This window comes from Protopterus annectens, chromosome 16.part0 (genome assembly GCF_019279795.1).
Source record: "Protopterus annectens isolate FY-2018-M chromosome 16.part0, PAN1.0, whole genome shotgun sequence".
Taxonomy (NCBI): Eukaryota; Metazoa; Chordata; order Ceratodontiformes; family Protopteridae; genus Protopterus; species Protopterus annectens.
The window spans coordinates 444656440-444676653 of record NC_056750.1 but is presented as its reverse complement, the minus strand read 5'-3'; the positions used below and the strand labels follow the sequence as shown (position 1 = coordinate 444676653).

At 39.1% G+C, this 20214-nt stretch overlaps 1 protein-coding gene across 1 annotated transcript in view; it reads left to right on the top strand.

Annotated features, from left to right (window-relative positions):
• Nucleotides 1-20214, top strand: part of LOC122790762 (protein crumbs homolog 1-like) — a 489172-nt gene that overhangs the window by 16173 nt on the left and 452785 nt on the right. The window contains exon 3 of the mRNA XM_044058372.1: nucleotides 3297-3436. Within this exon, the coding sequence (XP_043914307.1) occupies nucleotides 3297-3436 (140 nt within the window). The remainder of the gene's footprint in view (nucleotides 1-3296; nucleotides 3437-20214) is intronic.

The following is a 20214-nucleotide window of genomic DNA, read 5'->3' as shown; positions in this document are numbered from 1 at the left end:
TGATACTTCACAGTAAGTGGCATATTGATCTGATTATTCACTGTCATGCCTGGCATTCAAGTTCAGCAGCCTTATGGATAGAGGGAAGAAGCTTCTGTTCAGTCTAGATGTTTTGCAGTGTAAGCTGCAATACCACTTGCCTGAGAAAGGTGTAAGTACATGCCGTGGGCAGGGTGAGTGGGATCATCCATTATATTCATAGCCCTTCCCACACACCTAGTCTCGTGCAGATCATTCATGGATGTGAGTGAGGTACCAATGACTTTTTCCACTGTCCTCACTACCCTCAGGAGACCCTTGCGGTCAGATGCTTTGCAATTACCATACCAAACTATGATGTTATTTGAGAGGATATTAACCCTGTTTAGCATTATCTCTTTTTGGTGTAGTATAATATGCTGTCTCATGTGACATAAATTACATTCTCTTCCTATCAGAAAAATAGATTTCTCTCACTTTGTCTGTCACTGTCATTTGATACACAGTGAAATGGACCAGTCCAGCTCAGTTTGGCTTTATTAGCAAACTAACTGAGCTCACTCTGAAATGAACTAAAGAGCCTGGAAATCTAGGGGACTGTCAGAGTACAACCACTACATCTACTGTGTTGAGATGACTCATTTGAGGTTATTTGGGCACTTTGTGAGGAAGCCTGCTTACTGCCTCCTATCCTCCAGGTGAAGGCCCCAGACAAACAGGATATGTTGAATGGCATCTCTCATCTTGCCTTAGGATGCCTGGGGATACTATGTGGTGAGTTGGAGACTGTAACTAGACACAGGGAATGTGTCTAGTCTTCCCCACAAAGTTTGCTACCACTGTATCACTCACCAGGATGGATGGATGGATGGATGGATGGATGGATGGATGGATGGATGGATGGATGGACATATGGATACATAAATGATGCACAGGCATAGTGCTTGGCACGTGATTAAGGATATGATTAAGGAAGTAAATTAAATAATTTGACAACAGAATTTCATGACATGTCCTCCATCATGGCTAGGTAGATTCTGAGATGTCACAAATTGCATTGTGTTCCAAGAAGTCATTGTTATACGAAAGTTACGAAACTGTTTCATTTCTGTTTGGCTTACATTATTTAATCTGTGGAATTTTATACAAAGCTTTTTCTTTGCTGTTTTGCTCAGTAGAAGAACATACAAAACATTAAAAGTGATTCATTATAAAAGTGGTAGCTTGTTTATGACACATCAACACAGAGAACAATGAGTCACATTGTTTACTTACTAGAAGCAATAAATATAATAGCATGACTATTGTGTGATGAATAAGTGTCAGTATTGTGAAGTAATTTCTAAAAACTAAACATTTTACTATGGTCTATCCTCTCTATATCAAGGAAAATTGCTACTAAAAATTGGAAATCCCAATCTACTCCTATCATTAAAATTGAGTTTATTCGTCTTGTGAAATATATTTGTAAGAATGAGATTGATACTACAAAAGCAAGGACTAACAACATAACTCATGATTTAATTGCTTGGACAAAATTGTCTAATCTGTTAGAGAAAATTTAAGTTTTCTCCTATGTATATTGCTTTTTTAGTTGTTACGGACATTTTATATAGTTTGTTTTTCTTCTTACTATACTGTTAAGTTATTGTGTTAAATGAATAAAAACATTTTGGAAAAAAAAAATAAATGTCAGTATTGCCGCCCGCCGAGGCTGATATGTTTAGTGTCACTCTTTACATTTTTTGCCTAAATTTGGTTTAAGTTAAGCTCTCTCCTCTTAATTTATCTACTGAAATACTTTCTCTTGTACACTAATATCATTTACAGCAACTATTTATGCAATACAAATGCTAACTGAAAACAATTAATTCATTCAACAGAGAAAAGACACACACAGAACATAGTCATGGTACACAAAGTGCAAGTTTACAAATGATGGATAATGTGTCTAAACCACAGATTACCAGAATATGTCATAACTAGCTTCCCTTAAACCAAAGAAGAAAAAAATGTTGACCCTCTCTTAGATATTAAAAGTATTTTTAGATGTCCTCTTCAGAAATGTGTATAATTCACATATGTGTACACATTCAATCTAACTAATGTTTGGCTTAGGACACTATTCTTGCTATTAATTTGTACTTAAAACACTTATTCATGGCTGTTAAACTTCTGCATTTAACCTGATAACACACAAAACCAGGCCAAATAGATAATGTTAAGTGCCAAGTATTTTCAGACTTGTCTTGGCCTTACATGAAGCAAGCCTAAGACTTTCCATCATTTGAGACACAGTGTTCTAAACCTATTGTACACAACCTGTCTTCACATACACATGGTTACTTTTGACATTATTTTATATTTTATCTCCTTGTCAGATCACAGGGAATCCATTGCCTTTACAAGGAAAATGCAGAATAGTCACTTTTCACAGCAGCTGCTAGCTTCTGTTACCTGGATTACTGCCCACCCTTAAAAGCATTCCACTACCTTCTAAGGCCAAATGACTGAGAGGCATTGACTCTTAAAATGTTGCTTTCAAATTAAACTGCAGAGGGTAGCACTTACCGAAATTGTGACTGCCATTTGAAGCTTGCTTCCTTAAGAAATTAGAAATGTGATGGATTATATTCAATTTAGAGTTAACATAGTGAAATACCTGAAAACCACATATGAATATAACTGCTACAGAGATAAGGGATAGGTTGTTCTAATAAATAACCTAGGAATGATTAATCCCCTTTACAATGTGACAGGCCTTCCAAATTTAGAATGGACTTAACGTTATGTAACTTTCTTTACGTATGTGTATCCAACATGTTATTAGTCTGAATGTGTTATTACTGTATTATACTTTGTAAATATGCTATGCAAATATTCCAGACTTTCATTTTTCATTTAAAGAATCTCAGTTTGCCTTGTTTGAAAGCTCATTGCCTGCTCGCACAAAATGTAAGTGCTACAAACTGTCTTGCTCACCTTGTACATAACGAACTGTAATGTTTTGATCTTGTAACTGGGATGGTGTTTAAAAATGGTCTTCAGACCAGGCCGCTTACCTGAGAATTAATTGGCTGACAAATAAATAAATAAATATACAACATGTTTTAAAGATGTATATGAGCAGAAAAATCATGTAGACAAGTTATTTACCTGATACCTTCCTGCATCACATTTCCCGTTTATCACACTAATGTTCAGCTTAATAAAATTGCCAATTTCAAATTTTCAAAAGCAGAATGCGAAACAGAGTTTGCTTTGGTTTGTTCACTTGAGGCCTTTATTTGTAAATAAAATGAGTGATCTGTTCACAGGTATACTTGTAACTGCAACGACACAGGCTTTGAGGGAAAAAACTGTGAGATCGATATCCTTGAGTGTGCATCCGATCCTTGCGTTAATAATGCAACCTGCTTGGAAGGAGTCAAAAATTACACCTGCCTTTGCTGGAATGGTTAGTAAATAGTATTTTTAATGAAACAGCAACATGGATACATAGTAATTTGCTTGCTTCTGCATTCTGAGGCATACATTTGGCCAGTATTTCAAACAAATTTTAGACACTGTAAAGTACAGTCTGATATGAATTGCAAATGATAAGATTCATATGTAAGAACCTCACTATAAGAAGCTTGTTACAGTGAAGTTCTTACCTACGAACCCTGGAACAGTTTGGCCTTTTTAATTTCACGATCAGTGCCCTCCATGTATTACATAAAGAAAAAAAAACAGCAGAACATATTACAGGTAGCTGAGAATGTTTGCATCTGTGCTGAGAATGCAAAGCTATGCATTTGACTTGATATACAAAAATATCTTTTACCCATAGCCACCTCTTTTTATTTCTCCTGACATTTTACCTTTTTCTATCTCCTGCTCTCTCTATCAACTTCCCCTCTGCTTCTGATTACTTTTGTAAATGCTGTTGCCTGTAAGTACTAAGATTTGATATACAGTACTTTCTGTACTCTTATATTAAACTCTGAGTTAATTGTCATTTCTTCCCCTCTAAATGGTGAAGACCTTACGTATTGGAGATATATGAATGACTTTAACATATTGTTTTATAGCCTTTTTTTGTAAATAACACCTTTTAAACTCTAATGCTACAAGTGGGAACCCAAGCATTATAATGCATGCTTATATTACCTCATGTATACTGTACTGTTTGTAACCATTTTTATGGTGTATGTAATACTTTTGTGGAGCTTCTTTTCTGGGCCACTGCTGAAAAAGGGTGTAAGCTCAGACATCCCCAGTCAACAAATGTCAAATAAATAAAAATGTAGAAAAACTGAGAAGAGCCTTCTTGGTATTAGAAGAATGGTTTGAAACATGACAGTTTATAGTCAATATAAAAAGGTAAGCAAAAATGAAACAAGTAGATTAGAAGAAAAATAACAGATATGTGAGGGATCAGAGATCAGATATGCCCCATAATGTAAGGATAAGCCAGCAATGTGAGACAGCTACAGAAAAAGTGGCAGAACATTGGGGTTCACATTAAATTTAAAAATGGATATCACCAGTTAAAAAAAATAAAGTTGTTATATTCCCAGTTTCTTGACTTGCAGGGATAAAGCTCTAACGATGACCCAGATAACCTAAGTTTGAGTAGCAGCTCAGATACTGGAGAATTCATGCTGAAACAGGTGGAACTGAGGGGCCAATACTGGTTCAAACATCTTAGGGGTGGGAGTGGAAGGTCTGATCATGGGCAACATTTTTCAGACAATGAGGGGAAGTTCACTGACTCCAGTGATGCATCATGGACTTGGGATGTGGAATTAACTTGCCAATATGATGACTGTGGTCATGCTTGAAGGCATGTGTAGATGCACACGCATGCATGGGGATGGCATAGTAGGCCCATGCGTTGATGGTGGAGCTCATTAGCCACCTGGCAAATGGGTTAGGCTCATAAATACTCCAGCTGTCTGTTTTAAAGCTGGCTTTCCAGGAAGAGCCATTGGATAACTCAATAGAGGTGGCAGCAGTGGGTGCTAAGGCAGGGGAAAAGATCTCTAATGGTAGTGGTCCTCCCAAATGGGCTGCTAGTCTAAATAGTCTAAAGTTACAGAAAGCTGATGACCCACAGGCAGCTGTATCACAGAACAACTTTCATATCTCCCTGGATTACAACTCCGTCTGGTTGATTTTCACCTCATTCAGTGACCATATTTCCATCAAAAGGAGATGAAGGTGGTGAGACTGATTGGAGTGGGGATGATGGTATGCAGGTAGGGAAGCAAAAAGAACAAAAAAAATAGTTGATATCTTTCAGTATAGTCAGGTTATAAATAATATGCATTGTGTGCAGTTCTGGGGGCCCTCTTTGTCAAAGGAGTAACACAAAACAGAGGCAGTTTAGAGAGGGCAAAAGTAACTGCACACTGTCTTCAGCAGAAGCCTTCTAAATGGAGACTACAAAGGCTTAATGTAGATTATCTTGAACCTAGAGAGCAGAGTACAGCTTCAGAAAAATATGAAGCTTCAAAAGTATGCAGAAAGTACAAGACGTCAATAACTACAGCATTTCAAAAAAGTGAGAGCATTGAGAATAAGAAAATATAATTAAAAAAAAAAAAAACAAGATTGACAGTTCCAGGGAGAGACATACTGAAACTTTATTCTACAGAAAGAGTTTGCACCAAATATATAAATATTTCTTAAAAGGTGGTTTATTCAAAATCTACAACTTCAAGAATTTATGGGGCAAACAAAGCAGTTGTTATGATTATTAGGAGTTATAAGGGAATTGTTTTGAAAGTGTGAAGACCACAACTGCATTCTTCAGAAAAGTGAGACAAACTGTGCAAAGCAATGGATGGATGCATACATGCCAAGTCTGAGTGCAGTACTTCATTGTATTCCTCTTACTCCAAAGTACACTAATCTCACAAAGTGTGTGTGTTAGTAGCAGATGTATAGGGATCACAACCACAGTAATATGAGTTGGTGCGGGTGTGGGGAGCTACTTGCCAAATGCTTTATTTGTAGTACAATGAGTTATGAGTCGCTGTTTTATTTTTATATCTGACTGTAATTTTCATGATGTAAGTCTCACATTTCTGATGCTCACAATTTAAACAGACATGCAAGAATGATTTGTTGGTTAAATACCATCCACAGATTCTTCAGGATGATAGTATGGGCCAGACGGTCCTTCAAAATGTATGCCACTGTAGTAATGGTGAGAAGTAACATATTTATAAAGTGGCTTTACTGTGTTGTTAATAATGGCCTGCTTACATTAGGTTATTAATGTTTGATAATACAGCTGAGGGACTGATTCAGATAGATCCTTTGTAGGCAGATCTGGTGCAAGACAAAATGCAAACGTCATATATAGATTACAAAGATTGGGAAACACAGAACACAGATGGGATAGGAGCCCATCTGTACAAAACTAACAATCACCACTCAGTCAATGTACGTATCTCTGGGAGGTCCCTTTGTATAGGATGCTGTCTAGGTAGAAGAGGAATCAGATGCTCTTTGTGTGGATCACTGTTGTAGTACTACTGACTACTGGGACTTCTGCCACAGAAGGATCAAAGTCCAGTCCACCTTGCTGAGGTTAGTATCACTTCCCCTTTAGGCCAAATGGATGCTTGTCCTTCTGGGACATCATCGTGGCATTTGCCAGCGCTGGCATTTCTTTCTTCTCATACTATAATTTTCATAAATCACTAATTTTTGTCATCACTTTGGCATTTTTGGCCTTTATGGATCAACAATAAAACATGAACAAATGTGAATAAAACTTAGTAAGGAACACTTTATATGACTTAAATTAATCCTGAAAACAGTGTTGACATCTAGGAACAATATAAACCAGTTTGCTTTTCCTGTCTTAACTTACAGTTTTAGAGTGATAGACTGGCCCCAAAACATGTTGGATAGATTAGACAGGAAAACAAAAAGGATGCTTCATGCTCACAAAATGATTTATAAAAATCAGCAAGATTGTGTTCCCTCTTCCAAAGGACGGGTGGACCTTCTTGAAATTGATTACTTGTATAGATCATAGGGCTGCACACACATCTGCTGACCTCACAAGACCCAAACATAGTGAAAGTTTCAAAATATGAGGAGAATAAATCTAAGATGACTTCTCTGCCTAGTCTAGCAGAAGCATTTTGGCATCAAGCAGGAATGGAAATCAAACCAGAAGTAGATAAAAATCAGGCAACAACTGAATGTGCCAAAAAACAAAAAGAAAATATAAGGTGAAGGACCAGATGAGAAGGTAAGAAATGTGGAAAATGCATAAATATAGTTGCAAGTACAGAAAACTTCTGGAAGAACCTCATGTTGATTAGGATCAGATGCAGGAATGGTTAAGGAGAGCTGAATTCAAACCAAGAGTTGAAAGGTGAATATTGGCAGCCCAAGACCATGCACTACATATAGGTTGGTTTACAAAGTCCATTGAACATGTGGGAGAAATGGACAAATGTAGGTTTTGTAAAACAGAATTGGAAACAGTTGCACACCTTGTTGCTGGTTGTGACATACAAATGACAGAAGGAGTGTATACTGAAAGGCATAATAATGTGGCAAGAGTGTTACACTGGGAATTGTGCAAATATTATAATATTAAAGTGGCTGAAAAAACACTGGAAACATGAGCCACAAAGCATCACAGAAAATGATGACGTCTACATCACATGGGATCATCCATTACCAACAGTTCAAAAGATAGATGCTAGAAAAACAGATATAGCGGTCCATGAAAAGAAGACAAAAGTAGCACTGATCATTGAAATCGTCACACCCAGTGACTACAGTGTCTTGGGTACAGAGAGAGACAAAGTCATAAACTCTCAGGATTTGCAGGAAGAAATGAGAGCAATGTGTTAGAAAGATACCCAGACAGTTCCAATAGTAGTAGGAGCAACAGGTCTTATAAAAAAGAATTTTCGTATTTAGGTATGTTACCAATACATGTAACTCCATACGAATTGCAGGAGGAGTCATTACTGGGCACATTGCGGGTCCTGCGAAGAGCTCTTCTGGCTGACATCATAGACTGAAACAAAACTCATAGGACAAAGGAGTGCTCCTTTCTGGACTATCTAAAACAGAACAGGCTTGAGACATTGGCCAATGAAGCTGCATTATCTGGTAGTTTGTTACCTGTCATGGATGTGCTTCTTATACAGTTATGTCAAAAATGCATAGAGACAGCTGTGCCTACCAGGAATAAACCAGTAACTAATTCAAAAAACAAACTACCCTGGTGGAATCCAAACATAAAAACAGGTTGTATAAAAAAGGAACAAGTCATTGCCAAGATTAGGAAGTACAACACCCAGCATGATAAAAATCAGTCTCATCAATCTAATCAAACAACTAAGAGGGAAAATTAAGTTTGGTAAAGGTGGCCTCCAAGGTAAAGAACAACCACAAGGTTTCTTTAGCTATATCCGTAACCTCAAAGGCACAACACAACAGTGTGCAGAACCGAATGTAAATGGAGCCACCTACACAGAGCTGAAAGATGTAGAAAATATGCTGGCTGACAAATTCAGCTCCACTTTTACTCACATCTCTCCACCATCTACCCACTAGGAAATACCATCAAACAAAGGCCAAAAACACTTCATTGATGGGCCCAGACAATATCCCAGGAAGCCTGAGACATGACCTATTGGGAGCACTAACCACAGCCTCCAGACAGGCTTTGTTCCACGTGAAAGGAGAACTGCAGCAGTCACCCCTCTGCAGGGCCATTAACAGCAGTGGGAACTACAGAGCCATGAGTCTGACTAGTCTTATATGCAAAGCCATGAAAAGAATTGTCATGGAAATGATTAATAAGGATGTAGAAAACCTTGAAACACTGCATCCAGCCCAGTTTGCTTTAGTTAAGGGCAGATCATGTCTACTCTGCCTGGTAGACTTCTTTGAGAAGGTCATCAACCAATGGACAAGGGCAAACTAATGCATAATGCCTACCTTGACCTGGGTAAGGTATTTAATACAATACCCCTCTCTGACATTGTAAACAAACTCATAGGTATAGGCACAAACCCCTGTGTTATGCACTGGACAGCCACCTTGGCTAGGACTCATGAAGTTAGGATTGAGGAGACCACCTCCACAAAGTGGCTGGTTACTAGTGGGGTCACTCAGGGCTCTGTGCTGGGTCCACTGCTTTTTGTCATCTCTGTCTCAGAAGTCAAGGCCAATGTCAAGGGCCTCTGGTTGACTATTTTGCAGATTATTACAAACATGGAACTAACTAGACACTAACATCCTACACAGTTTAAAGCTCAAGGCTAAGAAATGTATAATAGTGCCTTTAGGGAAGTCGGCCACCCCAGGAAATGACCTCATGAATAACACACCCCTAAGAGTAGAACCAGTAGTCAGGGATTTGGGTACATATGTATATAGAAACCTAGCTTTCAACCAACATGTGTTTAAAGTAGAAAAGAAATCATGTTATGTTGAGCGACTTATAAGCAAGGGCATGGAATCTAGGGTCAAGGAAGGCATCATTCCGTTGTATTCGGCCCTCATCAGCCCAATCTTTGAGCATAACGCCCCCTCGGTATGTACCAGACCAGGCACATGAAACAACTGGAATGTCCACAGAGGTTCCACGCAAAAGGAATACATGGTGTAAGTCGTATGTCCTCTGTAGCTTACCTTAAAGCCCCCTCTCTCTGTACTCAGTCTCCTACAGTTAGTGACAGGTGATCTATGCCTGACATGCAAGGTGTCCTTGGATCCCACACTGATGGTCCTTTTGCATATCCACAAAACGAACAGCATCAGAATTACTTAATCGAGGGATTTAAACTTTGCTTGTGACATAAATAGGACCCATATGTGCCTCAGAGAATCCTCCTTCTCTGGAACAGGCTTCTCGTCCATTTGAAGCAGAGAGCTTCCCTAGCACCGTTCAAGAGAAACCTGGAGCAATGGAGAGGCAGCCAAAAATACATACCATGTCTAGCACCTAAAGGTCTAATGGACAGTGTCAGCCTATAAATCTTGCCCTACCGTACATATACCCCTTAAAATTATCTTTAAGATGCACAAACTTGTAAGATACAATTGGGATGCTTGGCTAGGCTTATAAATGCCCTAGTACTCATTAGCCTAGTATACATCAATGAACCTATGAAAAGTAAGTATTTTGAGGAGAAGTTTAAAAGAAACAACGAAGACCCAGTCTTAGGTCTCCATGTCCAGATTCAGCTTAAAGGTGCAGGGACCAGTGAGTCTCCTTCACAGCCCCACTCTTTGTATCCACATGTCTGAGTTATCTGAAGCCTCTAGTATGGTCCATTTGAAGGCCACCATGTGTTTGGACTAAGGCACAGTCTCGTAAACCAGTTCTGATTCTGCCTGATTCTGATAAAAATTTTATTGCATACAAAGGGGGAAGGATGGTTTCCCTTCAGCACTAATTAATGAAGATATCTATGGCAGGAAGGTAGAGGTTCAGGTCACCCATTCATGGAACCACAGCACCTGGATAAAACCACACAAAAACAGGGAGTCTGTGCAGACTACACAGAAGGAAACAGAGCCAAAAACTCACTCAAAGAACCAAGTACTGTGAGAGGGCAACTGTTCTCACAGCACTAATGTGCCAATGATCAGCTGCTATCACACTCATCCTGCCCAGACCGCCACAGGCAGTCACTTATTTTGTAGAATGCTGACATTAGTGATGAAAAGTGAAAAAAATGATAGCAATCTTAATACTTTCAGATGTACCTCAGTCCCTTTCCTACACACAGTCATTTTTATCACAGATAACCCCCACATCCATCAATTGCAGCCACTTGTATGACTTTGACTGTACACCTCAAAATGTAGAGGTGAAATGAATATATATATATATATATATATATATATATATATATATATATATATAAAGTAACTGTTACACAGTAATGGGGACAAATAAGCAAAATGGCTGCCCTTAGATATTTACCAAGCTGCAAGAATTGCAGGTTTTAGATTGTCGTGCTTTTTAAATGCTACTAAGTCTAAAACTCAAATAACTGCTATTGTTTCCTAACTGCAATCCAAACTGATTTCCAAAAAAGCAAATTTTATAAGGAACATACAAATCTAAAACTCAAATGTCTGTCATTATTTACTAACGACAATCCTTGTGGATTTGCTAAAAAAACACAAACATTGCAAGGAGCATACCAAAATGTGATGCAGAATCGAATACATTCTGCAAAATTAGGGACAGCTAAGAGCATCCATGCCACCCACATCCACATGCATACACAATTAAGAAGGAAATATGTGCCTTCCTACATTCTGGGTTCATGGTGTGTAAAGTGCTTTTAAAAACATATACGTCTTTTAAAATAAGTAACTGAATAAATTAAAGAAAAACTTGCTCCCACACTCATATGTTTGGAGGCATCCAATCCTGTCTTCTTTCAGTTTGAATGACTGAGGTAGCCTGAGCCAATAGACAAGCCTCATTGCTGCCTCATATAGCAGCCTGTAGCGTCTCTCTCCTGTCGTAGTTGCCTTACTGCTCTTTTAAAATGCACATATTGCCAAGCTGCTATGAAAACAGTCTGGTGGCCGTGCCAAATCCATTTTTTTCCTACACTGCAACTTGGAAAAGCTCACAATTTTATGCTCAGATAAGAGAATACACAAAATAAATAAATAAATAAAGCTAGTATTAAAAAAGGTAAACTAATTATTTTTTTTACTTCACCATGAACTTACTCTATATGTGAAGTAGGGATATACTATGTAAAGGCTGAAAAGCCAAGGCGCTAGAGGAGTCTTTTTTTTCCCTAACTAAAACCTGAGCGTTGTAGCTCTCATTGCAGAGTATAAACTATACCAATTGCTCCCCAAATTTCTAGCAAGCAGTTTGACAGTTTAAAGAGAAAAAGATATATATATATATATTTTTTTTTTTTTTTTTTTTTTTTTTTTTTAATTAAAACCTGAGCACTGTAGTGCTCCATGCAGGATATAAATTTTAAGAACTGCTACATTTGTAGGAAGCAGTTTGTTACAGTTTAAAATATTTTTTTGTTTGCTAAAATGTGAGGAAGAGGATAGGGGGCAAAACACAGAAACAGGAAGTGAATGGCTGAGGCAGGAGGCGGGGTGCAGGCATGTCATCGCCATCTATTTGGTGTGCCAGTGGAAGGAATAGATGTTTTCTTTTTTGGTCTTTGCTTGAAGAGCTGGGGGTGGCATGAATTAGGTAGTGTCTGCAGGAAGCATCCTACATGTTTTGCAAAAGTCCTTTTCTTCCTTTTTGATGCTAAGGGGGTGGGGCACTAGTTTGTGGGACCAGCACAGGGTGCTGGTTGAGCCAGCTATGCTTCTGTTCAAGACAGGCCTGGACCCTGGAGAACTGTGGCAGGCATCTTAAGACCAAGACATGTAGCATCCTTGAGAGCATGAAATAGTTATCACCACTTAATTAAAGCATGTATTTTTAGCATGGAACTTAAAAAGGGTTATGTGGTAGCTAGTATTATCATAGTTAAAAAATCTACATGGGGATCTGGGCACCTTATTTCTTGTTAATCAAAAATATATACATGCTACTGTATACCATGGGTTCAAAACATTTCTGTATGGGACTGCTGACCTGACCTATAGTGAGCCAGAAAAGAGCAAAATGATAAAAGTAAACATGATAGTGGTGTGTGTGTTTGTGTTTCTCATATCACCTTATAGAATTATAATGGGGTCATAGGATCATTGGACGTTACTTGGCTATTAGCCACAGGGGCTTTACAACCCTAACCACAACAATCTGTTATTCCCTTGAAGATTTAGATACAGGCCTAGCTATGACAATCCCTCATTTCTTTGAAGATTGAGATACATAACTAAATGGCATTTCTAAGGTCAGCACTGACTGCCCCTGTCCAAGAGAGACATAGGTGAGATCCTTGGGTAAATTTATGGTTTCCTATCCAATCATCAGGTTACACTTAAATAGGGTCATTAAGGAGCTCTGCTTTACATGAATTGAGATTTTGTCCTACAGTATTGACAACATCTGAGAGACAGAAACATCTCTTCAGCATATCCTGTTGATGTCTCAGGCTAGGTTAAGGACACTGGAATGAGTGATTTGTATCCCATTAGATTTGCAGATATTCAGCAATCCCCTTAAGTCAGGGTCTGAGACTGCTCTGTAGGCCAGGCACAAGTCACCCCCAGGCAGTATGCATGATGCAGAGTATAGTGACAGGGCCTTCAGTCTGTGTATGTCATGTGTTGGAGGCCTTGAATTATCTTTGTAAAAAACCTCTGGGGTCTGTCCATCTGGTGCAGGTGTTTGGTATGGTACATACAGAAGGGCACACTGTACTCAGTTATAGGTTTGATAACGGACTAGCACAGGGGAGATATAACCTCCTTAGCTTTGGATGCTATGCCCTTACTTATGAGGTGTGCCACATAGAAAGCCTTCCTTACCACTGTGATCACAAACTGAAAAAAGTTTAGGTTTTTATCAACCTGCATTCCCAGATTTCTCACCACTGGATTAGAACATAGGGGGGATATTATTGATACTGTTAATCTACAGAGAGTTCTCTTTTACTGAAGGGGATGATAATGCATTTGTTTGTAGTAAGATTAAGTCCATGGCTTTGGCACCAATCATTTATCTGTGTGAGCCTGTTTTGTAACATGTTTATATCATTTGGAGACTCGATGACAGCACCCAGCTTGCAGTCATCAGCAAATTTTGTAAGCCACAGGTAATCAGTCTTTGCTTAGATTTCTGAGAAGTAGATTCCAAACAGTATTGGGCCAAGCACAGATCCCCGTGGAGCAACACTGGTAACAGGTCTGCAGGTAGAAGTCGACTCCCCAACTTTGACTGTAAACATACAATCGGTGAGCCAATTTGCTACCCATCTAATGATGTATGGGTTAATCCCTAGCTGGGCGAGATTCTCAATGATGCCTGAGTGAGGGATTGTGTCAAAGGTCTTAGCTAAGTCTAGATAGGCAACATGAACTGTTTTGCCTTCATTCAGGGGCGTTGGTGACATTCTTAAAGAAGTCCACCAGGTTTAACAGGCATGATCTGCCCTTAAAGTCAAACTGGGTCTGGTCAAGGGTGTAAAGGTCACATATATCCTTGTTGATAAGGTCCATGATGATTCTCTCCATGGCCTTGAAGATAAGGCTGGTCAGGATTATGGGTCTATAGTTCCAAGGGTCCAAGGAGATTACAGTTGCTGTTATCTACTCAGCAGGAAAAAAGCCAGTACTTAGACTGTAGTTGAAGAGTCTGCCCACTGGTTTGGCTAGCTCTTGTTTCAGAATGTTTAGTAAGCAGCCTGGTGTGTTATCTGGTCCCATAGAGTCTGTTTCTGTCTCTGCAAAGTGCAGTTAATAATTGCTCTTTGGGAATACTAGAGAGGAACTGGAAACAAGTATGTTTTGGGCTAACACTGGTGTGGACAGGGGAGTGAGGTTTTTTGCCAGACCTGTCTGCTAGCAGATTTGCTGTAGTCTCTGGATCAGTATGAGTAGTGCAGTTCTCTACTAATTCTGTACACAGCTGAGCCTTTCCTTTTAGATTTCAGATGTAGCTAAAGAAGGCTTTGTGAGTAGCCTTAGCTAGAGATGCTAATTTTCTTTCATAATTCACTTTAGAGGTCTTTACAAGATGATTAATTTGTTTGCTTAGGCTGAGGAGAGTGTTCCTCTTCTGTTGGGACCATTCCTTCCTGATCTTTGCCAGCAGTTTCCTATACTAGATGTCCACCAAGGTGGTTTATTTTTACGTGAGGAACTTTTTTGATCCGTTTGGAACAGCAGAGCCTATACAATTGTATAGTTGTTTATAAAGGGCATTTGTATACACCTCTTGATAGGAGTCATTGCTGTCCGAGGTGGCAGGGGGTTTGAAACTAGTTATGCCATCTCTTAGGAGGTTGTAGTTTGCTTTGAAGTAGTTTTTCAGCATTTTTGCTCCTGAGGGGGAGTCAGGTGCAATCGTTACTTCAAACAAGACTAGGCTGTGGTCAGATTTAACCAGAGTGGGTCCCGCACATGGGGAGGTGTAGAGATACCTGATGTTAGTGTGCACTAAGTTAAGGACCTTAGAGCCCCTTGTTACAGGGTTACAGAGCATTTGTGTTAACAAAGTCCAGAAATCTTAGTGCAAGTATGTTTGTGCTCCTATATGTACCCCTTTCGATAGAATGATGGTTAAAGTGACCCATGACCAGGGTGTTCAGCTGTATTATGAGCGACTCAAGTAGGTCTAGGTAGGCAATGTGGTTTGCATGGTTCATGGTGCGGGACCTGTAGCTAACAATGATGTGGAGAGGGTAGGTCTTTCCAATGGTTAGTTAGATGTGAAGTAACTCTAGGGAATCTTACTCTTTAACCAGTCTTGAGGTGTATCTGTCTTTAAGGAATATGGAAACACCACCTTCTTTGGTACCTTCACATTCATTTTGTGGTCTGGACATGTGAAAGGCATTGTAGCCTTTCCTGGCTGGAGTACTCTCGGCAGCCTTGAACCATGTCTTTGTGACTGCACAGACATCGACATCTTCCAGAGTAAGGAATTCTTCCAGTGTCCACAGTTTCTGATTTAGACTCCTAGCGTTAAGCAGCATGACCTTAAGCTTGTCTTTAGAGGACATTTTTTTTGTTGGGAATTATGTTCTTTTGACATTTTCTAAAAAATGCACTATGGGGGTGACAAGTGCCTTAGCCACTTACCGAGAGCCAAGAGGTGACAGGTGAAGGCCATCCTTGGCAAAGCAGCATGGCCTGCCAACCATGTCCTCCCAGGCTTACCAGGTACTGGGTCCCCCTGGAGTGACACCAGAAGCTAAGCCAATTGTTGAAGTCAATCATTTTTTGTTTATATTTTGGCACCATCCTGGGTGAAGGTAGAATGTTGCTCAGGGCAAGGGACATACTGTATCTGGCTGGGAGACATAATCTTAAAGCTCAGTCACATCTGTCTTCATATAGTCCAATGAGGTACATCTCAAGTCTTTCACTCCAATATGTACTTTGACAGAGTCATAACAGTGCTTGTTGTTGGGAGACTTGAGTGCTTGCATGATTTGATGGATCCTGGCACCTGACAGGCAACTAGCCGTGATCTCCTTGTCCAGCCTGGTGAGAGGGAAATCACTGTGCCTCACAAAAGAGTTGCCTATGACCAAGACATTTGGTTTGTGGCGTTTTGCCTTAGGGGCTTTTTGAGTGAGGCACTTTTAGATACGTTTATATGTGTAGTGGTTATTGTTGGGACTGTATTGTGTGTGGAGGGGTTGCACTTGTGGGGGTCTCTGTTCGTTTGGTAAATTACTAGTGAGCACCTCTGCGTAAGAGGTATGTGCTTGGTGTGTGGAAGAGGTGATGAATGTGAGCTGGTGTGTTGTCCCGTGATGGAGACAGTAATGATTCCATATTTTTGGTACAAATACATCTCTCACATATTGTGTTTGTATGTTTAAGAAGTAATGGGTTGTCGGTATACATGAGGCAGTTGCTATATTGCCTCAGGATGGCCATGTCAATCAGGCTGGCTGGAGAAACTGCATAATGAGAGGTGTATTTAGTAATAAGTAAAGGGGTGTGGGCTAGAGAGACCAGGTTTTGCTATGGGTCTAATAGAAACAGCAAATCAGTGGGGAGGTTTTTGGAGTAGGACCTGCATTCACCCCTTAAGTCCACAGCTGAGTTGCTGTCTGGGCACCAATGCACAACTACATTTCTCAACAAGAACTGGGGAAGCTTAGGATGGTTTTCCTAGTAGTTATATATGGAAGATTTGTCCTTCAATGTGTTTGCATCTATACACCGCAGTGTTAAAACCCGCTGCACGGTGCACAGCAATGCGCAGACTGTGCTTAAATTCTAGTGAAATTAAACAGTTGTACAGTCTACCAATGAAAATACCCCACACTGAGCTAATATTCCAAAAAACTCCAACTCAGACAGATCCCAAACAGCACACTTCTGACACAAGGGTCCCGGAAACCCATTTAATGCAAGAATGCTGGATTTGAAGCTCTAGTGATCAGAAACAGACTAGATTCAGCAAATCTGTAACAGTCAAAAACTGTCTTTATCTACTCCCTGCGCCAACTTTTTTGTTTTCTTGATAAATCCTAATAAACATTTATTTAATTCTGCCCCATTCTTTCTCTTAACTCCCTCACCACTTTCCCCCTCTATCCACTTCTCGTCTACTTCCTTCTCTCCTATCTTTTCCATGCTCCATCCTACTTACTTTTCCGACTCCATCTCTCATCTTCCTCATTTCTCCTTTTCTTTCCTCCTTCCTTCTCCCCTATATTTTACAAAGCACTCCTCTTATCCCGTTCTATACATATGCCTTATTATTCTATGTAACACCTGGATTTACATGCATTCCATGGTGCTCATATCTATATAATATTGAACTATTTTGTTTTGTTTAGTATTGTGTCATGTCATTATTGTATGTATTATGAACATGTTTAGTGTTGCTGTTAGTATGTTTTATCAGCTTTTTTCCTATAATTTTTTATGTAAAATTTCTACCAATTTCATTTTTGTAATTCTATTGATCTTTTTTGGAAATTCTTATTGAAACTTTTTTGAAACTTTATATAAGTCTTTTTGTAACCTTGGAGCTTTTCTCCCTGGGCCTCCACTGAAAATGGGCTTTTTTTTGGCCCAGTGGACTTTCCTGTAAACAAATGCCAATAAATAAAAATAAATAAATAGTCTATGCTATTTCCACAAATAAATAAAAAGGCAAGTATAGAACAAAGAGCCTCAGCAGGAGCAACACTGTAAAATTAAATGAGCAGAACAGTGAAAAACTGTAATCAAGTGCAGAAAATGCTTAGATTGTACTTATGTTATGAAGATATCTCAGGATCTCCGGATGCCTTTGAATCATTTGATGCACTTTGGATAATTGGCTTAGATGGCCACATACCACGCAGCTCCAATAAACTCTGAGGCCACAGACTCAGTAAACCAAAGAAGTTTCATTCATTGTCATCCTCCTCCCCCAAAATTTTGTTTCACCACATGCTATATCAGCAGTCCTAAGGTGAGACAAGTAGTGGGTTGGTTAAGCTCATTATGAAGGATGTAGCCCTCATTTGCACTAAAATCTCTTTTATATGTTGAAACAGTGTGGTTCTGAAGGTACTGAGATCATCCATCTCTGTATCCAAACTTTTTCAAATTAAATAACACAAGATCTTTATAGCTTGACTGCAGACAAAAATTGTAATGCCATTTGAATGGGAAATAGCTGTTAGTGCTGATTCCATGATGCTTTTGACACACGGAATTTTTAAAATCTTTTTTATTATTCAGTGCACTTTTATTCTTCGAATTGCTAAATGCATAGTGCTGTTGTTTTATTGGTCACTCAGGTGGAGAGGACCCCATAACTACATTCTAATCATGCAAATCTTATTGATGGTTTAAAACAGTTGCAAAGTGAAAGTTCTCTTTGTGCTTAATATATCACGAATGCAGGCAAACCTGCTCAGTCGCAGTGAATGTTTAAAATAAATTGCTTGTAAAATACTAAAAATCTAGGAAGGAATATTCCAAACTATAAGACTAATGTAGTGCAGGCCATTAGCCATTTATATTGACTTGAAATATATTATTTGTAAAGAACCACCTAGGAATGAAAATGAAAGAAAGAGGATGCAGTGCCCCTTATCTTTGTGAATATGCAGCAGTATAAAACTCAGATAAAAAACAGAGAGTACAAGGACATTTACTGACCTCAGCAACTTGTACTGAATTTTGTCAGAATTATATAACATATTGGAAAAGGCCATTAGTAAAATGAAATGTTATCAGCAGAGATACGGAACATAGAACGTGTTCATCAGTTCTCACAAGACCCATTTAAGGATAGTTGCTCCTTCCATGACAAGCTCATGTTATATGTAGGCTCTGAAGGGGTCCTCACTCATAGCCTTAGTGTAAGTTTTAATGTCATTTCTGAGTTCTACTGTTTGTGGTTTCAGGGAAGAGAGTTCTACTTTTGTAGCTTGGACATCTGCTCAGCAAGATTGCTTAGTCCCTGCCTTGATACACTGCACCTAGTTCTACATCATTCTGTCTTTGTCATTGACTCATGCAGTTGCTCCGGTTTAATAAGGCAGACTTTGGAGAACCTTGTCTTTATGAGGTCCATATTAGATCCATACAGCTTAGCTCCTGCTCTGTGACTAGCCTTCCATTTATTAAGAATGTTACTGATAAGGTTCCATACTGAGAGTGCACAGAGTTCATGACCTTTTCTCTTCAGACATGACACATACTTGCATGCTCTTACTGGGATAATAAATTGCCTCCTAATTTAAGAGAGATCCATATTTCTCTTTAGTATTGGTCCTACTTGATCTGTTTTTGACATGTCTTGCCATGCCACATATTTTATTTAATCTTCAAACATACTGAGGGGAGTATAATACTGTTCTAAGCTTGTTTTCTTTCTATATATCAGAATTTCATGTTCTGGTAGTATCAAAAAATCTCCCTATACAGTTACCTGTGGTAGACCATATAGTTTCATCTTGGATCCCTTGCTGTTTTCCATGCATATGCTTACCTTTGGAGAACTCTTCTGGTCTTCAGTATTACCCTCAGGTGCATAAGCCCATTGTGAGTTTCCTCCCCATTTCATGAGAATGCATCCCAAACTATACAAACAGCAATCAGCTGAAGCTTCAAATATTTATGACAAAGGTCATGACAGAATGCACCAGTTTAATGAACTCCAGCTGCTAAAGTCTTAACTCCAGTATATTATGCAGGTGATAGACTAGCATTCATCCGCTAGGAAAACAAATCTCCGCATTTTCCTGTATAATAAATTCATACTTTGAGACCAGGTGTCAACTGCAGCCAAGTGGCCTAAGGAATATAACTGAGATGTTGTTCTGTTTTCCTCATCAGGACATTTTAGGTATTGTACTTGCCTTGATTTTATTCCAGTTTGATCACTGCAGATCCCTTATCAAAGGGTTGATTAACTCAGAACTGAAACATTTCCATCCTGAGTAGAACTTCAAAAACCAGTTATTTGCAAGTACTTCTAGTCATTCAAACACAGAACCACTGGATTAAAATATTTATTTATTTATTTATCATTTGTTAACCAGGTTAGTCCAGCTGAGCCTGAGGCCCATTCTCAGTGGAGACCTGAGGAGAAAAGCTCCAAAAAAAAAAAAAACAACACACATT